General features: G+C 42.0%; 1 protein-coding gene across 1 annotated transcript in view; it reads right to left on the bottom strand.

The window, feature by feature from the left end:
- Nucleotides 1–2117: 2117 nt before the first annotated feature.
- The window catches only part of trim71 (tripartite motif containing 71, E3 ubiquitin protein ligase), a 30008-nt gene continuing 11186 nt past the window's right edge, over nt 2118–20939 (bottom strand). The window contains exons 2-7 of the mRNA XM_083925618.1: nt 14586–14753; nt 9894–10028; nt 5498–5740; nt 4570–5067; nt 3478–3618; nt 2118–3294 (exon numbers count right to left, since the gene is read on the bottom strand). Coding sequence (XP_083781744.1) covers nt 2722–3294; nt 3478–3618; nt 4570–5067; nt 5498–5740; nt 9894–10028; nt 14586–14753 — 1758 coding nt within the window. The 3' untranslated portion in view covers nt 2118–2721. The remainder of the gene's footprint in view (nt 3295–3477; nt 3619–4569; nt 5068–5497; nt 5741–9893; nt 10029–14585; nt 14754–20939) is intronic.

The raw sequence follows: 20939 nt of genomic DNA, 5'->3' as shown, positions 1-20939 counted from the left end.
GGTAAAGATAAATTGGGCCCAGCCCTCTTAAGTGCATCCAATCAGAGAGAGAGGATCTATCCTCGGGTGCTCTGATTCAACATGTGTATCTATGATATAATGGTCCAGTGACATTTGTAGTCTACAACAGCGTGGTCCCGATGCCAACCCTGTTTGGCACAGAACTCTCCCAGATCATTTTGGCACAATGCTTTCATCTGAAATATTTGGTTTCTTGATGATAAAAGGCATAGTTCACCAGGCATTTTACAGTAGATTCAACAAACCAAAAGCTGCTAAGGCTTGCAAGATGGAGTGATGACCATAATGCAAATTTAGTTTCAACTCGAGACAGTACCATGATCTTTGGTCCTAGAGCTATGGGACATGCACTGTACTGTAACAAGAAGGTTAAAAAATGAGGTATATTTGAGATGCATAAATATGTAATGAGGTATGCTTAAATAAAAGAGTAAAAATGAGGTATTCAGAATGTGTAACAAGTTGAGGTATCAGAATGTTTTAAATGCGCAGTAGCTATGAGCAACATACTTGAGGTATTCAGGAGTTGAGATATACGAGAAAGGAGCTAAAGCGATTGTTGAGGTAAATCCTGGACATGTGCAGACGAGCCCTCTCCTCAGAGGTGAGAGCCGGTCGGTGAATCCTTTTATAGGTCCCAATATGTGTTGCTAGGCTAAGGAAGTGGCTAACAGAACCATAATTGTCTAGTGCTTCCAGCGGGACACAGATTGAACAAAGGACAGGGGGCATCAAAAACCCACAATGCTTTCACCACAAAGAGGTTAGTATCCATTCGTTTCTATGGTAATTAGATTGGGATGCGAAGGCTAATTTGAGATGCGACTGTGGGCCTATGGGCCGTCTAATGATGACTGAACTGGGGCATCGTTTGATAGGCTGAGGCGATAAATGTGAGGGGGAGAAAGGGGGTTCTCTTTGGTGCGTGTATCTTCCGTTTTCTACACAAACATCTCTGACTAAAAGGATCTTCTTTCAAAACCTGCCTCACGCAGCAACAGGCCGTAGCACGGAGTGAAAGAACTTGCGCACAATAAATCCAAGCAAACTTTATCATTTAAGCAGAACATGGACAGTGCTATGAACTCAACTCCACGCATTTTATGAACTTCCCAGTAAGAGTTCCCAGCAACAATGATTAATTGTAAAATGATTTTTTTTAATTGTCTTTTCCTCACCATATCTACAGTTGGCCATTGTGCAGATATTCTAACTTTGGTTGACTCAAGGAATTGGTCTATAGACCTCCATCTTTAGAGGAATCGGTCTACTAGCGCTTAATCTGGAGATGTCTTCTCAACTCCCAAGCATCAATAAATAGGGCGGGGCTTTGTGATCTTGCCCTCTCATTGGACTAAATCCCTGGCTCCAGGAGCCAAGGGGGTTGGCTGTTTGGCCTTTAATTTGATGTCCTTAACGTCCTCTGGACAGCCAAATTAGATGTATACTTGTGAGGCTTTTGTCTCACAGCATGCCTCATCAAAAAGGTGTCTTTCAATTTCATGATTATATCTCTTTTAAGATCGCGAATAGATCCAGATCTGAAAAATTCATCACCAAAATCCTTTGGTGGGTTCTCCCTTTTAGAGGAGACGCATGAGGCTCTCCTTGCATACTTATCTTTGCATCTTAGTTGTTCATGCAACTGGATAATCAACGACGCAGGTGGTCTTATTTTATCAAAAACACTAGTTCATCCAGTCTTATAAGACCTGATTGGGGGCAGGGGTGTATGGGTGTTCAAACACTTTGGATTATTTTTCTACTAGGGTTACTTAATCAAGGGATCTTTTGTATTTTTATTTGTCAATAAGTTCATTAACTCAGCATTAGCCAGTAAAGCTAGAGGGAGAGGCTGAAAAGTACTGATCATTTTAATCAGTCCTACCGTAACCTGAGCTAATTTTGATTCTATCTAGTTTGGCATCGCTTCGCACACTCTGACACCATGACACTACAAACTCCACAGAGCCTAAGGAGAGAAGCGAAAAACTAACTTGCCTAAAAACATGAATAGGAAACTACTACTGTACCCTAGTTTCCTCTCCGAGCGAAGCACATTAATGAGAATAAATCATGCAGCCTCTACAGCGGACTGAGTATTGTCTCAGCAACAACATTCAGGAGGTTCACTTTAACTCATAGTTCAAATGCACAGCAAGAATTCATTTAATCCTGTGCAAATATCTACTGAACAGTCTATTCTTTTTTTTTTGTCTCTCTTAAATAACAAAGTATAGAGGTAGGCTTTTCTTCTATGTAAAACTTCACGGACTAAAACCTCTGCTCAGTGACTATGAGTACATTCATAAAGAGCTAAATGAGGTAGGTATGGAGCAGAGGGTACAAGATTTCAAGAAGAGTGAAAAAATCCCTGAGATGGATACTTAAGGAGAGCTTACAGAGAGAAGTGAGAGCAGCTGAGACAGAGAAAGGGAAATATGGCTTTTTCTACTGATTATCAATTTGTAGAGGTCCCCTTTGTCATACATACCACAGATATCTTATTGGTTATATAGCAATGTAAATGAAAAAAAAGAGTCTATTGTTTAATTTCCCTTCACTTCAGCTTGCTCTCAATCCTCTCTGAGCTTGCCTCCTCTGTTGTGTCTGTTGATTCATTCTCTCACCTCCATTTCCTTTATCAAGAAAACTGCAAAAGGGCAAACAGAGGGAGAGAATGCAAAAATAAACTCTTTTTTAGAACTTGAGGATGCGATTATTTCCAAAGTCAATGACCACAATGACTCCCTCGGGCGTCACAGCCACACCGGAGGGGCGATCCATTTGTCCGAAACCGCTCCCCTGTGTGCCAAATTTGCATAAGAAGTTTCCATTGGGCTCGAACACTTGGACTCGGTGGTTGCGGGAGTCTGCCACGACGATGCGGTTCTCCTGGTCCACCGCGACGCCCTGGGGCCGCAGAAACTGCCCGTTCCCGGTTCCCTCAGATCCCAGAAAGCGAGCCGACTGGCAGTCTGGCCGGATGACTAGGAGCCTGTGGTTGTTGAAGTCGGTCACCACCAGGTGGTCTTCGTGGTTAAAGGCCACTCCTCTGGGAGAGTCAAAGTGTTTCCACAGGGCCCCCTCAAAGCCGTACTTGTTGAGGAAAGAGCCGTCGGGGGCGAAGAGCTGCACACGATGGTTCCTGGTGTCTGAGACCAGGATCTTACCCTCAGAGTTGACAGCCACATCCCAGGGATAGTTGAACTGCCCATTCTTGGTACCCTTTTCCCCAAACTTCAGCAGGAACTGGCCCTCAAAAGTAAACACCTGTCAAACAAAGCAAATGTCTTAGGGCCCAACATGTTTACATCTGCAGTAGAGAGAGCAAGCGAGAGGACCTGTGTTTAAGTATGTTTATGGGTTTACAGGTTTTCAGAAGTGAACATGCTTTTGTAACAAAATATTCTACATCTACATATTTGAGGGGGACTTTTCAATTGGTTTTCATACCTGCACACGGTGATTGTCCTTATCAGCCACAATAATTCGTCTTTGACTGTCACATGCAACCCCCGCTGGACGATCAAACTGACCAGGCCGAGAGCCCAGAGAGCCAAACTTATGGTGGAAGGCACCGCAAGGCTTGAATATCTGGAGAGGGAAGGAGCAAAAACACTGCTTATTTATTCCATTTCAAATGTTCTAATAGTGGAGCTCTCACTATGTACCTACTCTTCTGTAAATATCTTAACATTAACCTGCATGTTAAATGAAATAGTCAAACTTAGTGTAGCTTTTACAGAATGAATACTCTCCGCTTGGTTTTCTGCAGGCATTCTAATGTACATGCAGCTGATGTCTTCACCACGCAAAGCAATACATATGTGAAAACCACTCAAGCACATGAGTGTGTGTGAGAGTGTGTGTGTGTGGTAAGTTTAAGGCCAATTGTTCAATACAGTGCCATTTTTAGCTGTTGTATTGTCAGTGTACTTTTCAACATTTGAACACAGTTTGGCGAGCAGACTCGCGGCTATGTAAACATTCTGGCACAAAAATTAACAGTGTGATGTTAGCATCAACTGGTGAGTGAATGATGAGAATGATAAATGACATAAGACCACTCTAAACACAATTTAAGTTCAGATATCTGTGGTGTTTAGCAGAGACGGATTGAAACTGAGGGTAGAATACAGATGAGGTTCCATGTGCTGTGAAAGCCCTTTATGGAGAAAATAAAGATTCTTTCCATTTGTTTTACACACATTTAATGGCTTATTTATTGTATAATTCTCTTGAACGCTGTATATAAAACTGATGTATGAAAATAGCCAGGTATAGAATAAGTTTAATGTTCTTTATTTGTCATGCGCACAACAATAACAGAAGTATTCGTTGGCAATGAAAAGCACCCTACAACAATGCTCATTAAATTACTATGAAAAGAAAATAACAAAAGTAAAAGTAAAATCTAAATATAAGACAAAAAAGCAAGTAAAGACATAGAGGTTAAATATATATAAAAGTGATGTTTATAACATCCAAGCTGACCATACTTGTGACAGTGTGACTGCAGAAAAGAGATTGAAGATTGTGCTCTACCTGTATGCGGTTGTTGCTGCGATCGGCCACCACCACATATCCCTCCTTGTCCACGCTGATGCCCCAGGGACGACACAGCTGACCATCTCCCTCCCCCTCGCACCCGAAGGACGACACTTGGGAGCCCAGGGAGCCGTAGCTTCGCCCTGACTTCACGATCACCTTGAAGGGGCTGCCGTGGATGTGCTGGTTACACACCAACACTGACACCAGGTGCTCCCCCTCACATTTAGGCAAGTAGCTGACAGTGTACGAGCCATTCTGGTGGTCTGTTACCTCCGCCGCAGACAGGTTACCATCTGTGACCGACATGACTATTGCAGACACTGTGTCCCCACCGGAAAGACGTGGCTCGCCATCATGGTCATATCCAATCACAGTGAAGGAGGCGGGCTTGCCACGAAGCGCACTTTTTAGACCCTCCCCATGGGCTTTGGTGACTGGGGCAAAGGCTCCGCTGCTGATGAGGCCCATGGACTGGATGGCTATGTACAGCGCCTGTGGGAAACATGATGGAACATATTTAAATGTGTTTTAAAGGTTTACTTGTAAACTCAGAATACATTAAAATGATCTCCAAGGTTTTTATATCAGGCTCCGTAACATAACAATGTATGGAAGCCCATAGGAGACTTTATAAAATGATATATGATAAATCTTGAAAATATAAATGTTCTATCACAATAGCATTATAATTTCCCCACTATATATATGTTATTTGAGCAAAAATAAAAATGTTCACATACTCTTATGGGCCACTTCTATGACCATATTGGAACAACGTTGACTAAGAACTTTTCCATTTTAATTCTAAGTTCGACTTTTCAAAGATTTCCATAGTAATGCTGTTATAATGTTAAAAGTCATCCAAACTTTAGGTGCTGATCACTTGTGTAGGATCCTTGATCTACTGGGTCCCGTTGCCTACCTGGTCTGGAGGAGTGAACATGAAGCGGTCATCCTCTTGCGCCTGCAGCAGGCCCCTCAAAGCCTTGAGTTCATGGATCTGGGTGAGCATTCGCTCCCTGGCCAGCAGCACATCAAGGTGGCGGCCCTCATCCAGCACCTGGCTGACGGCAGCGATGGTGCTGTCCAACTTGGTCAGGCTCTGGTGCAGTTTCTCCACCTGCAGGTATAGAGACTTGGCCTTCACCTGACGGATCTTCTCCACCTGAAAGGAGACAGAATCAGAATAGCGAATGTTTACCATCACCAAAGGGCATTTTATTCTTCAAACAGCCTAAAAAGCACATGACAGGGGCACTTGATCCATTGTTGATCCATAAAATGATTATTTTTTCATGTTGTAAAATATGTTGTGAATCAGAAACGCTAATGTTGGCAGCCAGAACACAGACATATTTGTATTTTATGAGATTTTCCTGTTCCTCCCTCACTCTGGTATGGATTTTTAAGGGCTCAGCAATAATGGTTATCCAGATTTAGATCACTACCTCTGTAACCAAATTACTTCATTTAATATAATTGCATGTGCTATTTAATTGAATTAAATTAAACAAAGTCTCCCGGTACCTCCATACCACAGACTGTTACCAGCAAAGTCTGCCCACAGGATGGCAGCAATGTGCTGAGTATGCCAAGTCTGTCAGATATTCAGGAAGAAGATGACGTCGAAATCATGTAGATAGTTGCTTGCATACCATTTTGATTGGTGTGATAACTATTAAGGACTAAATATGGATATTATTGGGGAGTTTTACAACTGAAAAACACACTAATGAAATTTTTGCTCTTGCTCCAGGTTATTTATGTGTCTTTCTTTGAGCTGACATTCAACCTTACAACATTAACCACTATTACTATAGATAAAGACATCTTACATATTTTAATTGTAATACGATATCATCACTCCAGTAAGAGTGATTTGTGTGAAAAAGAGAACATGACACATTTCTGTTACACTGAGAAGCCAGATAACGTTGCAGTACAGTCAGTGAGAATAAAGCATTAAAGAGGGTGGTAGAACCTGAGAAGCATGGATGTGGCTCTTCACCTAACAAAAAAAGTATAACACAATAGCCTGACTGCCTGATAGTAGGGAGGGACTCTGAAAGAAACAAAGAGCCCAAAAGAGAGGGGTCTTTTGTTAATCCTATGCAAAAGTGGAACTCCAATTTGCATCTGTTAGACTCAAATTACACTTTATAGTCAGTGAGGACAAAGACTCAAGTTAGGCTTTCTAACGGACAAACATCTAGTTTTAGCTTCTCAGTTGAACACTCATTGGCAGAGTTGGTATATATTTCACAGAGTGCAAAAACCTGAGTGACAGAGAGAGGGAGACCTTGGAAATAACAACTACGTATAAGTTACAACTTCACATGCTAGCACAACTTCTGTGCTACACACTCACAACATATACAATATTTAAGGCGCATTTACATTTAGGTAAAATGTGGCCGGAAAGTTGCAGGGCATGCCCTCTCACCCCATTTTTCTCCAAAGGACCCCGTAGGGATTTACAAGACTCCGGAGCTGACGTATCAAACTGAATGGGTTTCAATTGTCGGGTAATCATTGATACACTGGAGCGGTGCTGCAGCACTTCCTTCTCCAAGTGAGAAATACAGAATAGTTACAGTTTGAATAATGTAGATGACATTCAAACCATTTTATGAGCACATTTCGAGATCTGACCATTATTAAAATGTATGTTGTTAAAGAAAGACGATGAAAACAAAGAGTTTGTTATCACTTTGATATTTAAGGTGGCTTGTTTGATTCATGCCATCATCTCATGCACCAAAGTAACATGAGAGAAAACACTAAAATTATTGATAGTTGTCAAAAAGTGTGTGTAAGTGACAGACAGACTGGCCCTGGTGCAGAGGCAAAGGACCGCAGGTCGGAATCGAACCCAGGATGCTACAGCACTCATTTTTTCAAGCCTGTGCAAAGATGCGTGTGCACAGATCATTTTCTGGTAGCAAAAAAAATAAATAATAAATAGCACTGTACCACTGGATAAAAGTGTCTACTCTCTACTTCGCCGGCTTTTAAAAATGTTGTGTTGTGGCGTCCAGTACTACCTTCGTCACATCCCGCTTAGAATTAGATCTAAACAGCAGCCAGGCTTTTGTCAGGGGAGAAAAGGGCCCTGCACTTTGTCAGGGCCAACAAAAGCCCGGTGAAACGACTGCTAGGGGCAGCTCATATTTAAATTGGGGGCTATTCAGCGAGGGAGACCCGCTTTATACTGGGTATTCGACTGTAATGGAAAACGCTGCTCAAGACCCACACACTGAGCTTTCAAGTCAAATGTTTCACCTCTGAGTCACATTATAGAGCATTTGCTGTCATCTTAAAGCCATGGATCTCTGAGTCACTGAACAGCACTTTCCTGGATTCAGTTTCCTGACACAAGAGCGCAGGAGGCAACCACACCAGCTTGCGGTACAGGAAATACAAGCTGAGTAATTTCCTATATCTGGTATGATTCAAGCTCATAAGCCTCCTGCACCTGAGGACGGCAGAGGAGCAGTGCGGCATGCAAAAGGTGGCAGGTAAAGAGAGCACAGCATACTGTTGTAGCATGACACCAGTTGTCACTTGGACTGGGCTGAAGGGACCATTTATAATGGAGAAGGGGCCTGACAGATTACACTAGTCTCTACAGAATGTCCAATATTTTAATGCTAAGTTGAGGGGTATAGGGTGGGATAGCAATTCATTTTCCATTACTTGTTATTATATTGATTGATTATATTTTTCTTTTTTGATGATTCATCACTTCAGGCAACTACAAGCTCGAAACACACAATTCCTCAGAGCCAAAGGTGCCATTTTCAAATCACTTTTTCAAATGATTAGAGATGATTTCATTTATGACTTCAGCCCCATGTATACAACCTTACACCATACAAATAAACGATACAGAAATTATAAAATAAGTAGCTAGCCAGCAGCAAGACAGCCTCCTAGCAGCTCTACAAGCACCAAACGACATTTATTTACAATATAGCAGCACCTTCCTACTTTACATGGAGCCTTCATTTGCCCCAAGGTATTCCTGAAATTCTCAACATTTCTCAAACAATAGTAAGCTTACTAGACCAAAACTGAACATTGCAAAACTGTCTCACAATGCTCCACTTAGTCATCCACTTACACAGAACAGGCAAAGCATTGGCATTCATAAAACATGTGCGACAGTCGGCCAGTAATGGCTTTATCAGGTCAGGGATAAAGGGCGAGTCCTGTGGTGGTGTAAAAAGGATTAAAGAGAGAACACGGGTAAGGAAAAACCTTCTTTGTGACACTTTGACCCGCACACACACAACAGCTGTAAGATCTGAAGGAGTAAGACATGGGTCAGTTTTTACAGTGTCACTGAGCCTGCTCTCAGGAGAAGAGGAGAAGTAAGAGTTTGGTAGACCGGTGGGTGTTACTGTAAATCATCGGTTATGTTCTGTCAGACCCAAAGAAACACATCTGCACGTGTACAGAACTGCACAAATGCACATTTTACTATCTGGTTTCAATTGTAATTGGTTTAATGCAGATTGTGTGTGTTTCTATGTGTATGTGTTAGAGATTTGATTGGTAAAATGGCATGTTGTAGTGACGTTTCCTTTTTATGCAATTATCCATTTATTACTAAAGTTTTAGGGATTTTGTGCGGGTTCTCAGGGATCGGGGTTCTTTCTTTCACCCTAAACCCCATTCGTTCACTGGGTAACCTTCAACCTGGGAAGGCCTTGCAGAGGGTTCTTGCAGCACTGTGTTAGTGTTAAACTGCCAGGTTAACAGCTGGATTCCTGGTTTGGTTGAGCTTAAACAAGTTTAAATTAACCAAACTGACAGACACTATATGCTTCTTTTAAAGCACACATGATTATTCTCCCTGCCAACAATAGTTTTGCTCTGTGCCAATTAAATAGCTAAAAGCTAAAAAATTTATGCCATATGGATGTGAATGTGGGGATAAGGATGTAAAGTCGTTTGTATGGACTAGAAAAACAAAAAAACAGATAAAAATACATTTCTTCTCATTGGAGAGGGAGTTATAAGTTTGCATTAAAGCCTGTCCACTTCTTAGATTGTGTATATATAATATCAAAATACAGAAGCTCTCTAAATAAAGCAACAAAATCGGTTTGCTCTTTTAATGTGTCCGTCACAAGCATTTAGCGAAGTAACCATCATTGTAATAGTCACAGCACATGTGAAAAGTGGAGAAAACGCTGTGTCTCATTTTTATTGGTCACTTGTGCCAAATTAGCCTGAATGCAAGAGGCCTCAAACTAAAACATAACTGTCCGGGTTAGGACTTCACACTAATGAACATGAAGGTAGCAGCTCACCTTCCACAGTAGTTCACACTCCCTCTCCTCCAGAGCTTTCTTGTGTTTGAGCACAAGGGCCTTCACTTCAGTCTGCACCACCTTGGCTTTGATCTCCACCTGCTCTGCCATGGCCTGGACCTTCTCCATGCTTAGCTGGGGAAATAAAACACAATCATGTGAATCAAGCAAAGACACACGATTGCCTCCCACTAGGCAGCGTGACAAAAGGGCTGAACAGGAATGTCTAAATGCCCAAACACACCACCACCCTGTCCGTTTTATTACTCAGATGGGATACAGATGACCCCCAGCAACAGGATGCATAGGACCAGGAAACATTAAAAGAGAGGACACTGTATGTGACATCTTCCTGGCAAGCGAATGCACAAACACCTGCTCAGTTTTTGTGATCTATTCCTTTCCCACGTTTGGGGGCTCCATTAAAGAGGAAAGGAAACAGGGTCAGGAATAGGAAGTCACCTCACACTGCACAAACGATGGAACTTCCTGAACCCCTACAACATCCTGATATTCAAAGTTGGCATCATACAAAATATAAGGACTACATTTGAAAAATGTTCCCCCTCATAGTGCAGAATTCAACCTCCTGAAAAGTAGCCATAGAAATGAAAAGTTTCAAGTATTGAGAGTTGGCATTGCACACTTAGATTCTTAGGCTTGGTTACTTTTACTTACTCTTTGATTAGATATTTTATTATTTATATCTTTATTGGAATCATCTCTCCCATTATTTCACAGGGCAAAAACATAAATAACTTTGTAATTTGTCGTAAACATGACACAACATAGGGCCTTTGGCTTGAGGAAGGTTAAATTTAATTCTAACTTTAAGCTATATTTTTTTGGGGGGAAGTTCTTTATTCAACACAGCACAGTTCTGCATGTTTATTATGTGAAAAAAAGGTTAAACATGTTAATATTGCTTATACTAAGTTTTCTTTTTAAATATATTGTTTCATTATCAAACCTCAGGCATAGTGATCAAAGAAATTCAAACGATAACCCAGCCCTATAGAGTAACATTCAAAGATGTTACTTTCTGTAAGCTGAGTAAAACTGTACGTACTGAACAAGAAGCTCTGCATCTGGTGCTTCTCACTACACAGGATGGAATTAAATAATCAGGTCTTCTTTACAAAAAAATGAGGACACTACCTTAAACAGAAAAAATACAGGCACTGAAAAGCAACTGTATCGCTTAAACCAATGGTTTTAGCTTTTACAACCCACAATTTGGGCTAAATGCGCATTTCCCTCTTTGTCTCCTTCCCTTCCCCCGCAGTGTTTTATCTGTCTTTTCCTCTGGCGTTTTCTGGGAGGTCACAGGTTGAACTGGACCTCACAGAGACGAAGGGGAGGTGGGATAAGGCCTCCTTTGTGATTTCGGCCACAAGGATCAAAGGTCACCTAAACCTCTACAGGCCATGATCTGCAACCCCTGTCTTGAGACACATACCACCCACCCCCACTGCACTCCTACAAGAACAAAGCCTGGCAGCAGGGCCCTTTTCTCTTTTGCCTTGCCATTTGAGGTGGGCAGCTAAAGGGTCACATAAATCAGGCCGCCAGAGAGGGAACAGCAGGGAGGGAATCCTGGAAGAATCGGGGGTGGGTGATCAATGCGTAATGAGGAAGGCAGGGTGAAATATAAAGCTACCACCTTTCTGCACTTCTGTGTATTCCTGTATTTTCCTTATCTAATTGTCAATCTATTAATCTATTTTTCTCTGTTGTTTGTTGTTGACTTTTAAAATCTTTCTCTCTTTGTCACGCATTATTTTCCTCTGCTTGTTCTCTGCTTCTTGGTCTCATAATCGCCCTCTACGTCTCTGTCTTCATCTTCTCTATTTACGGCTTTCCCTCAACATTCCCAGAAGAGCACAGCTTGGAACACAAAGACAGTCAACATGACCAATCAAGCCGCAGCGCAAAGGAGCTCTGGCCAACCAGGAGGTCACAAGCCCAGGGTCGGAGGTCAGGGAAGATAATGTGTGTGGAGTGGGCGGAAATTTCCTACCTCATGGGACAGGGGCGCGTGTGGCATGTGTGTGTTTACATATTATCTGGCGTCAGCATTTACTCCCATGGTGACCTGGGACAAAAAGGACAAACACACACCAAACACTCCAATGTATTGCCAGATGGTAGGCATGTTACTTATGACTCAGCTGCAAAGAGCCAGGTGCTTTTCATTAAATTAATTCTTGGAGTTAGTCATTTGACTCTTATTGGTCAAGAATAAGTATGTGCTGTTGTACCTGGTTAACCTGACACGTCAGATGATTTGTTTCACAGAATCATCTGAGAAGACGTCATTGGAAGACGGCTAGCCCTTTCAAAAAATACCAGGTGATTGGATGAACCATCTTTCTATCACCGTGTATCAAGGGCTGCTTAGATCCTTCGGGAGAAGAGCGAAAACATCTTTTCAATGAGAAAAGCCTCCAGTGACGTTCTTTACACTACTTTCAAAAATGAAATAATCTCCAGTTCTGATATAAGTGATGCTATTGCAGCATCTACGCTAACCTCTTTAGGTTAACCATCGTTGTTTTGAAAAAACAGTTGCCTCTCTTCGTCGTCACACACCTATGCCCACAGCTGCCAGTAGCTCCTCACAGGGCACTGATTGGCTCGATCACAACACATAAATTGAAGCCTGACAAAATCGATTTGTGTGAACTCTGGATCTTGTGATTCTTGCGTGATCTTGTGGTAATCTAGATGTCATGCAAGATAAGTACCTGATATTAGTTTTAAACTTTACTACAGGTGGCATTTTATTGAGCAGATCTCTGCTGTGATATATTGGAACACCCAGAATGACATAAGTACCCATCCATTAAGGTACAGGTTTGACCTAGTCGCTCAAAGATCAAGCTCTGCTTAGGAGATGGTACATGTCAGTGTGTCAAAGGACCTTAGTGGAACAGTTTTTCATGTTTAGTGAGAGGTTTCAACCATTTTACCATAATGAATTATGGAAAATGTCAAGAAATCCAGGTCCAGATATTGTTTGAACTGGCACTTCCCCACTTGTATCACAAAACAGAAGATTGTCTGTGTCAGACGCGTTCTCACTTGCTTGAAATACACCGATTTAGATGACGGGTGGCGCCTGGGTAGAGCGGCAGGAGGCAGGACATGACGTCGACTGATGAAGCCAGTTCACATTTTGGTCAAATGAATAATTAATTATTTCAGTATAATTTAAAACAATTTCCTTCAGCAGATGCAAGTAAGCAACCCATATGGTGCTTTTGAACACAACTGGCCTGTTTGGGCAGTTATCAAACTGTGAAATGGCTCATCTTTTCTTTGCTTGAGCATGTGTCACTGTAGAAACTGGATTCTAAGGGGGATTAAGGAAGCTGACAATCTATAATTATGTAATTGAAGACAGGCAGTGTGTTTGTTTGTGTGGGGGTGAGAGTAAGAGGGGGTGAGTGAGTGAATAGGGGGAGGGAAAAGTGTTCCACATCTTTAAAAGAGCAGGCGAGGTTTCCTTTCTGTGAAATCCTTTAAATACCTCATCTACCCTCCCCCATCTTCCTCTCCACTCCTCCTCCCCTTTGACCTTCAGCCCTGCCCCCGCTAGACCCCACCCCATGTAACCCATCCCCTTTCAGGGCCAGCTGGACACCTCTAACCTCAGGCTTCCCAGCAGCCCAGGACTGGTCACTCTCAAACATATTAAAGCTGATCATCTCTCGGCTGCCCTGTGCTGAGGGGTGCTGCAAAGACACAGCTGCTCTCCTCTAGGAGATAAATGAGCGTGGTCTTGTGTGGTATGACCTCCATAAGGATTGTCTTTTTGTCAGAGCATGAAGAATCATGCAGAAGAGCTCTTGGCATTGTTCAGTTAAGACTTAAATCAGGATGACCTATTAGAATCCTGTGGAGTGACACAAGACCATTTTCTTTTGATGCAGTTCTAAGAAAAGCTTTCCATGCTCTCTTAAATTGATTATATTCTGATTTATCACATTTTACAACAAAATACAAGAATAAGAATAATTTTATGCAGTTTATGCAGCTTGCCTCAGTACTGCTGCCTTACGGCAAACTCACACTGTCCATTCATACCGTGCCCAAGTACACTTCACAGCTAAAGTTTAGTTCACCTGACCAGTGTGAGTGCAACCATACCACGCCCAGGCACGGCATGCTTACCCGCCACGGCCTGGTTGAGAGAGGTGGACTTAAGTAAAGTACGGATGCACATGTATGTGCATGAGCGGGCATACGTGAACGAGCATGAATGCCAGCACGTGTACGAGCACGATCATTGTCGGCGGTCCCGATGTCTGTTTATATGCGTCTGTTCCTCACGACGGACATTTAAAAAGATGCTGCCGAACGGTTCGCTGCGGTTTGATGCAGAGGTGAAGTGTTTGCTGCAGATTTGGACAGATGAAACGCTCAAAAACAGTCAGTGAGTACAAAAGGGCCTGGGTCGCAGGGGAAGAGGGAGGGGGGGACAAACAAGAAGCTTTTCACCTTGCATTACTCATGCAAGTTTGAGAATCATTTGTGTACCAAGAATAGATACCGATAACCTTTATTTTCATCATTAACCAGCTAGCTACAATTTCTCGCTTAAGTAATTCGCATTGCCTGCATTCGGGATGACCACCACACTTTGCTTTTCATCTCCTGACCATATGTTTGTCTGAGTTCCTGTCTCACCTGCACAGCCTGACGTCCCTGCTGTGCATCTGACAGCAGCTGGATGGTGATAGCCCTGCAGTCCTGTACAGCGTCTTGTAGATAAACGAAGGTGTGACCCAGATGGCGGCCAACACTGCACTCCCTACAGATAGGCACCGAGCAGGATTCACAGAAGAACAGAAATACCTGGAAAAACAGGGAGATAGATGGACAAATCAGTTTTGTGTTCACTGAAACAGTACCTGCTGTCATGGCAGTACAACCAACAGGTGCAGAGCACAAATCTGATTGGACTTCATATAGGACTAAGCTGTATTCACAAATTGATAAACTTATTAATTTGAGATGTTGGGATGTCCATTCATTTTAGGCCACTCTCAATGGTCCTTTGAGTATGCACAATCACTCACTCACTGACTCACACACAGCTGAGAAAAGACCATGAATGATAAACAAGTCATCCATATGCATGTGTTTGCAGGGAGGCTCACATAAGCCTCAACACCCCAGAGACTTTCTCTTTTCCAAAACCACAGGAAGCACAGAGGGACTAAAGGCCACCAAAACAAGATCAATACTCATTCTGAGCCATCTTTTGACATCCGTGGATGAGGGCTATAAAGGGGCCTCATGTTTTTCAAAACATTTATTATTATAACTACGTTGGCAGGCACCAGTCTCATGCATGAAGTTTTATAGTTTTGCCTTGGAAATTAACCATTTTCTTTATAAATAATAAGAAAATGTCTGCTTTCCTAAATATAAAAACACCTATATATGTCACATTACACTATCATTTTAGCAGAGATGCTTGGTATACACTTTACAAAGTGTAGGACATTCTTAAAATATTCTGTGGCCCACATTTCGCCTCAACTGTTTAAAAAAAAAATCAGGGCATATAAAAACTTCGGGGGGCACTGTGAGTGTATGTTTGAGATGGAAATGGAAATGAAATGAATTTCATCTCATGAAAATAATATGATGGCTTAATGTAGCATTAGGATATTGGCCAAAACTATAAAAAAAAACACAGTACATGACAGATGGAGTTAAAGCAACACTGATTATGGTTGACAAACAAGTAATTTGGTATAAGAAGGGAAATGTAATTTAACATTTGTTGCTAAAACCTAATGCCCTTGTCTAAATGCTGATTGTTTGTAATGGAAGGCTAATTAAATATGCACTAGCCATCATATCCCAAAGAGACACCAGATTAATGGCCTCCAATAGTAGGAGACCTGAGTGGATGGGGAGGGGCCTGCAATCAATCCATCAATAATAGCTGTTCCCCCAGGGAGCGGCATAATCTAATGAGACACAAACACCTCCCCTTTTATCTGACTTCCTCCTCCTTTCTGACTTCTCCTTGAGCTCCTCTTGGATCCTTTTCTTCTTGTCCTTTTCTTGCGGTCTCTTTCTGCTGAGCCCTGTCCTCTACTACAGTCTCTGCACCGCTCTGTCTCTCAATGCTCTTCCCTCCTGTCCCACCCCCATCATCTCCTAAATTCCAAGGGGACAGGACACACAAAAGCAAGGAATGCAGTGGGGGGGAGAACAGTGGGGATAGACAATGATGGACGCAGGGCTCGGGCTGTTGGGGGTGAGGGACAGGCAGATTGATGGCACAGGGACAGGATGGATCCTGGAGAGTGATTGACCCATAGTACATATAAATGGCAATAAGAAAGCAGATCTAGACATGAAAATGCTTACTTGCCTCCTTGCCCTTTGTGATGTTTATAGGCCTAGCACCTACTGTTCAGGATAGGAGGCAGATAAAGAAAGTCTTACAAAACTACATCCACACTACTACAGTCTAATTCTATAATGGTGTTTCAAATATATACATTTATACATGAGTATAAGTTAAAATACAGAAAATACTTTGGAGGAAGAAGAGCAATGGCTAAAGTAAGACCAGAGAATTATTTGTTTGGACAGACGATGAGGTGCCACTGTTACTGAAAATAAAACACAAGTCAAATAAGGCGGTAACGTCATTGGAAAACGAATAATTTGTTGCAAATCACAGCGACATATAATAGTGTTGCCGGGAGCTTTATCCATAGGAAAAAGCCATGGCAATGGTACAGGAGTACCAATACAAGAAGCATGAAATTACAAAAGGTGTGACTGACAGATGTGATGTCTCCGTTTCTGCCCCTCCAGACCAAAATGGAACGCTGGACCCAATCTTCAAACATCTCCATTTAAGGGGCTCAGAAACACCAGAGGAATGTGGACGCTAGCCGTAAACATAGCAAAAGATATGCATTTTTAAACAAAAACATAGTAGTGTGGATGTAGCTTAATTATCTAAGGTAATTACAATTATATTCCCGCACTGTTGCGTGCACAGTCCACCAAAATGTTCTACTGATCATTAAAAGGTATCGTTTCCCAATTAATACGTCATCTAGGAGGCCTACAGATTGGCATTTTACTCCAAGCTGCAGCCTCTACACAACCTACAAAGGTGGTTTTATAACTTACCGATAAATTATGTTATTCTTCAACAAAGTCTGGATATAACTGGTCTATGTGAAACACAGCTTAAACCATATGTGTTGATACAATTAAATTAAGACTCCCCACCGGATTTCACCAATGAACACAAGGTGGGCTCTTAAAACCATCTCCATCACAAAATCTATTGCATTTCTGTCCATTCTGGAGGAGGGACCCAATTCATTCAATCAATGTTTTTCTCTACATTAATTTGTTTTTGTGGGTGCGTTTTCCCCTTATCCAATCCAAGGATCTGAGGACACAGGGTGCCGCATGCTGTACTGATTGTAAAGCCCCTTTAGGCAAATTTGTGATATCGGGTGATAAAAATGAAATTGACATGACCCTCAGCCAATGCTAATGATAAATGCTAATCAGTTTTATTACACATACCTGACACACAACATGGGGGCTGGTTGCGTGTAATAAAACTGCTAATTTACTTAGAACTCTGCAGTAACAGTTGCAACCACTTTGGATAGCAGTCAACCATTCCATCCAATCTGGTTGACCCTATTGACATATACTTTTTTGGATATTGAAAAGTCTACTATATCTGCCTTATAGGGTACATCTCCCACCCTCGCAAATGATTATTCTTTGAAATAGTTCCTGGAAAAAAAATTTTTTACATTCTCAAAAACCAATAACCCTGATCCCCGTTTCCCGGTGTGTGAACTAGATAATACTACAATTAATGGTTTCCCAAAGGTGAATCGAATGGTGATCTATCTAAGAAGCAACAAAGTGCTTTGATCATCTAGTGTTGGTCCATCTATTTCTGACGGGTGATCACATGCAAGCCTCTTGCTAGCCTACTATTTACTTGGTCCTCCTGACTACACACTAAACCACAAAACCATACATATGACATATTAAACATTAAAGCTGCAGTCGGCAAGTCTGGCAGATCGAGTTGACTCAAAAAAATAGTCAAATTCTGAATGGATTCCTGTGAACGCATACCAGATTTTGTGAACATGCCTGTCTCTTCTCTCATCAATAAACGGCATGGAGTACATATTAGACAGAGGTAGGCTGGCTAACTTACTCATAGATAGCAACTATTAACGTCATTTAGCATATGCCAAGCTTGAGGCGTGTGCCTGTGATATTGCAGCATGCGCAAGGGGGGAGGGGGGATCTGTGGCATGTGCACAAACTGTGAACTGGGCTGAGTGGACAGGATGATACAGGCACGGTAGAGGCATGTTTTTTCTAAAACCAGATCATTTATGTTTTTCTGTCGGAGCATAGTGTCAGCTTCAGTGAATATGATCAAAACAATGTATCTGACATAAATAAACCAACTGACCAGTAAAGAACATCTCAATTAGTTTGAACATCCTAATAAACAATTACGTTCTAGATGGACCGTTCAGAAATCAGTGATTTTCTGATTGTATCCTAAGACAAATAGCTGCAATAGGCTTTGGGTATCTTAAATGCTATCTGATGCTTATGTGCCATCAACAGCTCAACAGTCCTCGATGAGTAACACTCACTCGTACACACAAGGTTGTAGATTACATAACACATCAGCCTCTTGGAACGCCAGTCAATATTATTGACTCACACAGGATACTGGCTCTTCCCAGAGGTCTTCCTGGAAGGATGCTGTTCCCTCTCCGCTTGCCTCTGTCTTTAGCTGTCTCTCTCTAAAACCCATTATTCACAAGCTTTTAGTAATTTGACGCAAATTTGTATATAATCATAATAGACAAAAATGTACAACACACAGGCCAAATTCTTTGCAAGCAAAGGAATACAGCTGCACCGTTACACATGTGGCACTAGAGCAGACCAGGAATTTCACAGCCATACCATGCACTGGACACGCCGGATACCCTCACACATGCAAGAACTCACCAGCAACTTCCAGTGTGCATGGGACACAGAAATGTGAAAAACAACTTAAAAAGGCGTGGTGTCATGCTACCAAAGTTGTAAATTCTGAAAAAGGGAACACCCTGGAGGGGGGGCATTCAGGAGGAGGTGACTCACCCACAGAATTACATATTGGCATGTCGCATGTGCTAACAAAGTATACAAACAGGAGTTGAATAAAACACATACACAGTCACACAACGTGAAAAGTAACCTTAATGTGTGCTGTGTGTTTTTGCTGTTAGGGAGGGCCTGGAACAAACATGCCATCACCAGCTATAAAGCGCTAAGCAGCAGGGCTCAGCTACCTTGAGAGGAAGTGAGTTATTGAATTTCATAAGTGTACCGGATGCTTCCCATTCCCTCTCTGCCCATTACGCACCTCCATGAATTTGCACTCAAACACACACACACACGCATATGTTGGGGTGTTTATGTTTGAAAATGTTTTGTCATAAACCAAAGAGATATCTCCAAAAGACTTTAAGGACTGTTTTGTTTTTGTCATGTATGTTTTTGCTGTCACCTTATTACCATTGAAAACCATTCAAACAAAAAGGTGCAACAATTAGTTAATCAAGATCGAAAACAATTTTTCGATTAAAATTGCTAATATCCGTTTTTTTCATATCTTTGGGTTTTAAGAGTGTTAATTCAAAGCAACTTAAAGGCATCACTGTTCGCAGTGGTAAATAATGATGGGCATTTACAACATTTTCAGACATTTTATAGACTAAACATATAACAGATATATCCTAAAATATTGAAAAATGAGTGGCTGGTCCTACAGTCGACCTTAACTTCACCAATCGAGGGACTAAGAACAGTGCTTAACATGTGCTTCTGCTTGTCACGACATTGAGGATTGCTGGTCCACAGTGACACCCAACACAAGATGTTGTTGACATTGGGGCTAACATCCTTCACTTTAATCAGTAGGTAGCAAGCTAAGACACAAGGACTGGGCCTGGGTCTTGAGGAGTTGAAGCAAACTGTACACACACTGCCATGCTACATTCACAACATTACCACAAAGTAAATTTCTACTCTCCTGTCACACACGCACTCGGTCTCACCTTCGCTGACACAAATACACTGCAAATCTGAAATTTTCTAGACAAAAATGTCAGACAAATTCGAGGGATGGCGAGCGTTAAAGACCAAAAAACAAAAAACACCAGGTTTGACGTGGTGTAATCTGTGTTATGTCCTGCCACCTGCACCCAGGCGCCACCCCTCGCCTAAACCAGAGGATATACAGTAAGTTAGAGCGCATCAGGGCAATCTCCTGTTGTATGCTGCATGTAAGAAAAGGACACTTCGGACAATGTCCAGACCTGATTCTTGGACACAGCCAGAGTTGATATGAGAAAATGACTGAATACTGCTAGTGCATCAGCGAACCAAGAAGTGAGAAATACAAGTAATGACTCATGGAATAGTAATTCTGGAAATGCAAGTAATTTATCTCTGCTTAACGCCGCGGTAAAATTACTAATGAATGAAGGAAATTGCCCTTAAGTATAATAATTGGAAATGATAAACTACAACTTGGCAGACACACACAGGAACATTAGAAATGTGTTCTATAGTATTCGTAACATACTAATACACATTCACTTTCTTAACTGCCAGTTATATCTATAACAGTAATGACAGCATTACACCCCTCTCCAGCTTCACAAGAGCAAAACATTGAAATTGTGTGGAAAACAACCTTAGAATAATGCATGGTGGCTGCGACTCTGGCCTTCTGCTCACACTGTGTGCAGGCAGCAGTAGGACCAGCCCCCCCCCCCCCCCCCCCCCCTTATAGCCACTGGGAACTGGGGGAGAGGGCACGAGCTCCACTAGCCAGTAAAATCTCTCCATGCAGCACTCGTTGCCTGCATGCAGAGCCGAGAGGGGGGAAGGGACAAGAGCCATGTAATGTCACACTGTAGTGCCAGAAAAACCAGGTCTGCTCTTGAA

Source organism: Echiichthys vipera, assembly GCF_963691815.1.
Source record: "Echiichthys vipera genome assembly, chromosome: 13".
Taxonomy (NCBI): domain Eukaryota; kingdom Metazoa; phylum Chordata; class Actinopteri; order Perciformes; family Trachinidae; genus Echiichthys; species Echiichthys vipera.
This window is presented reverse-complemented; position numbering and strand designations above follow the sequence as displayed.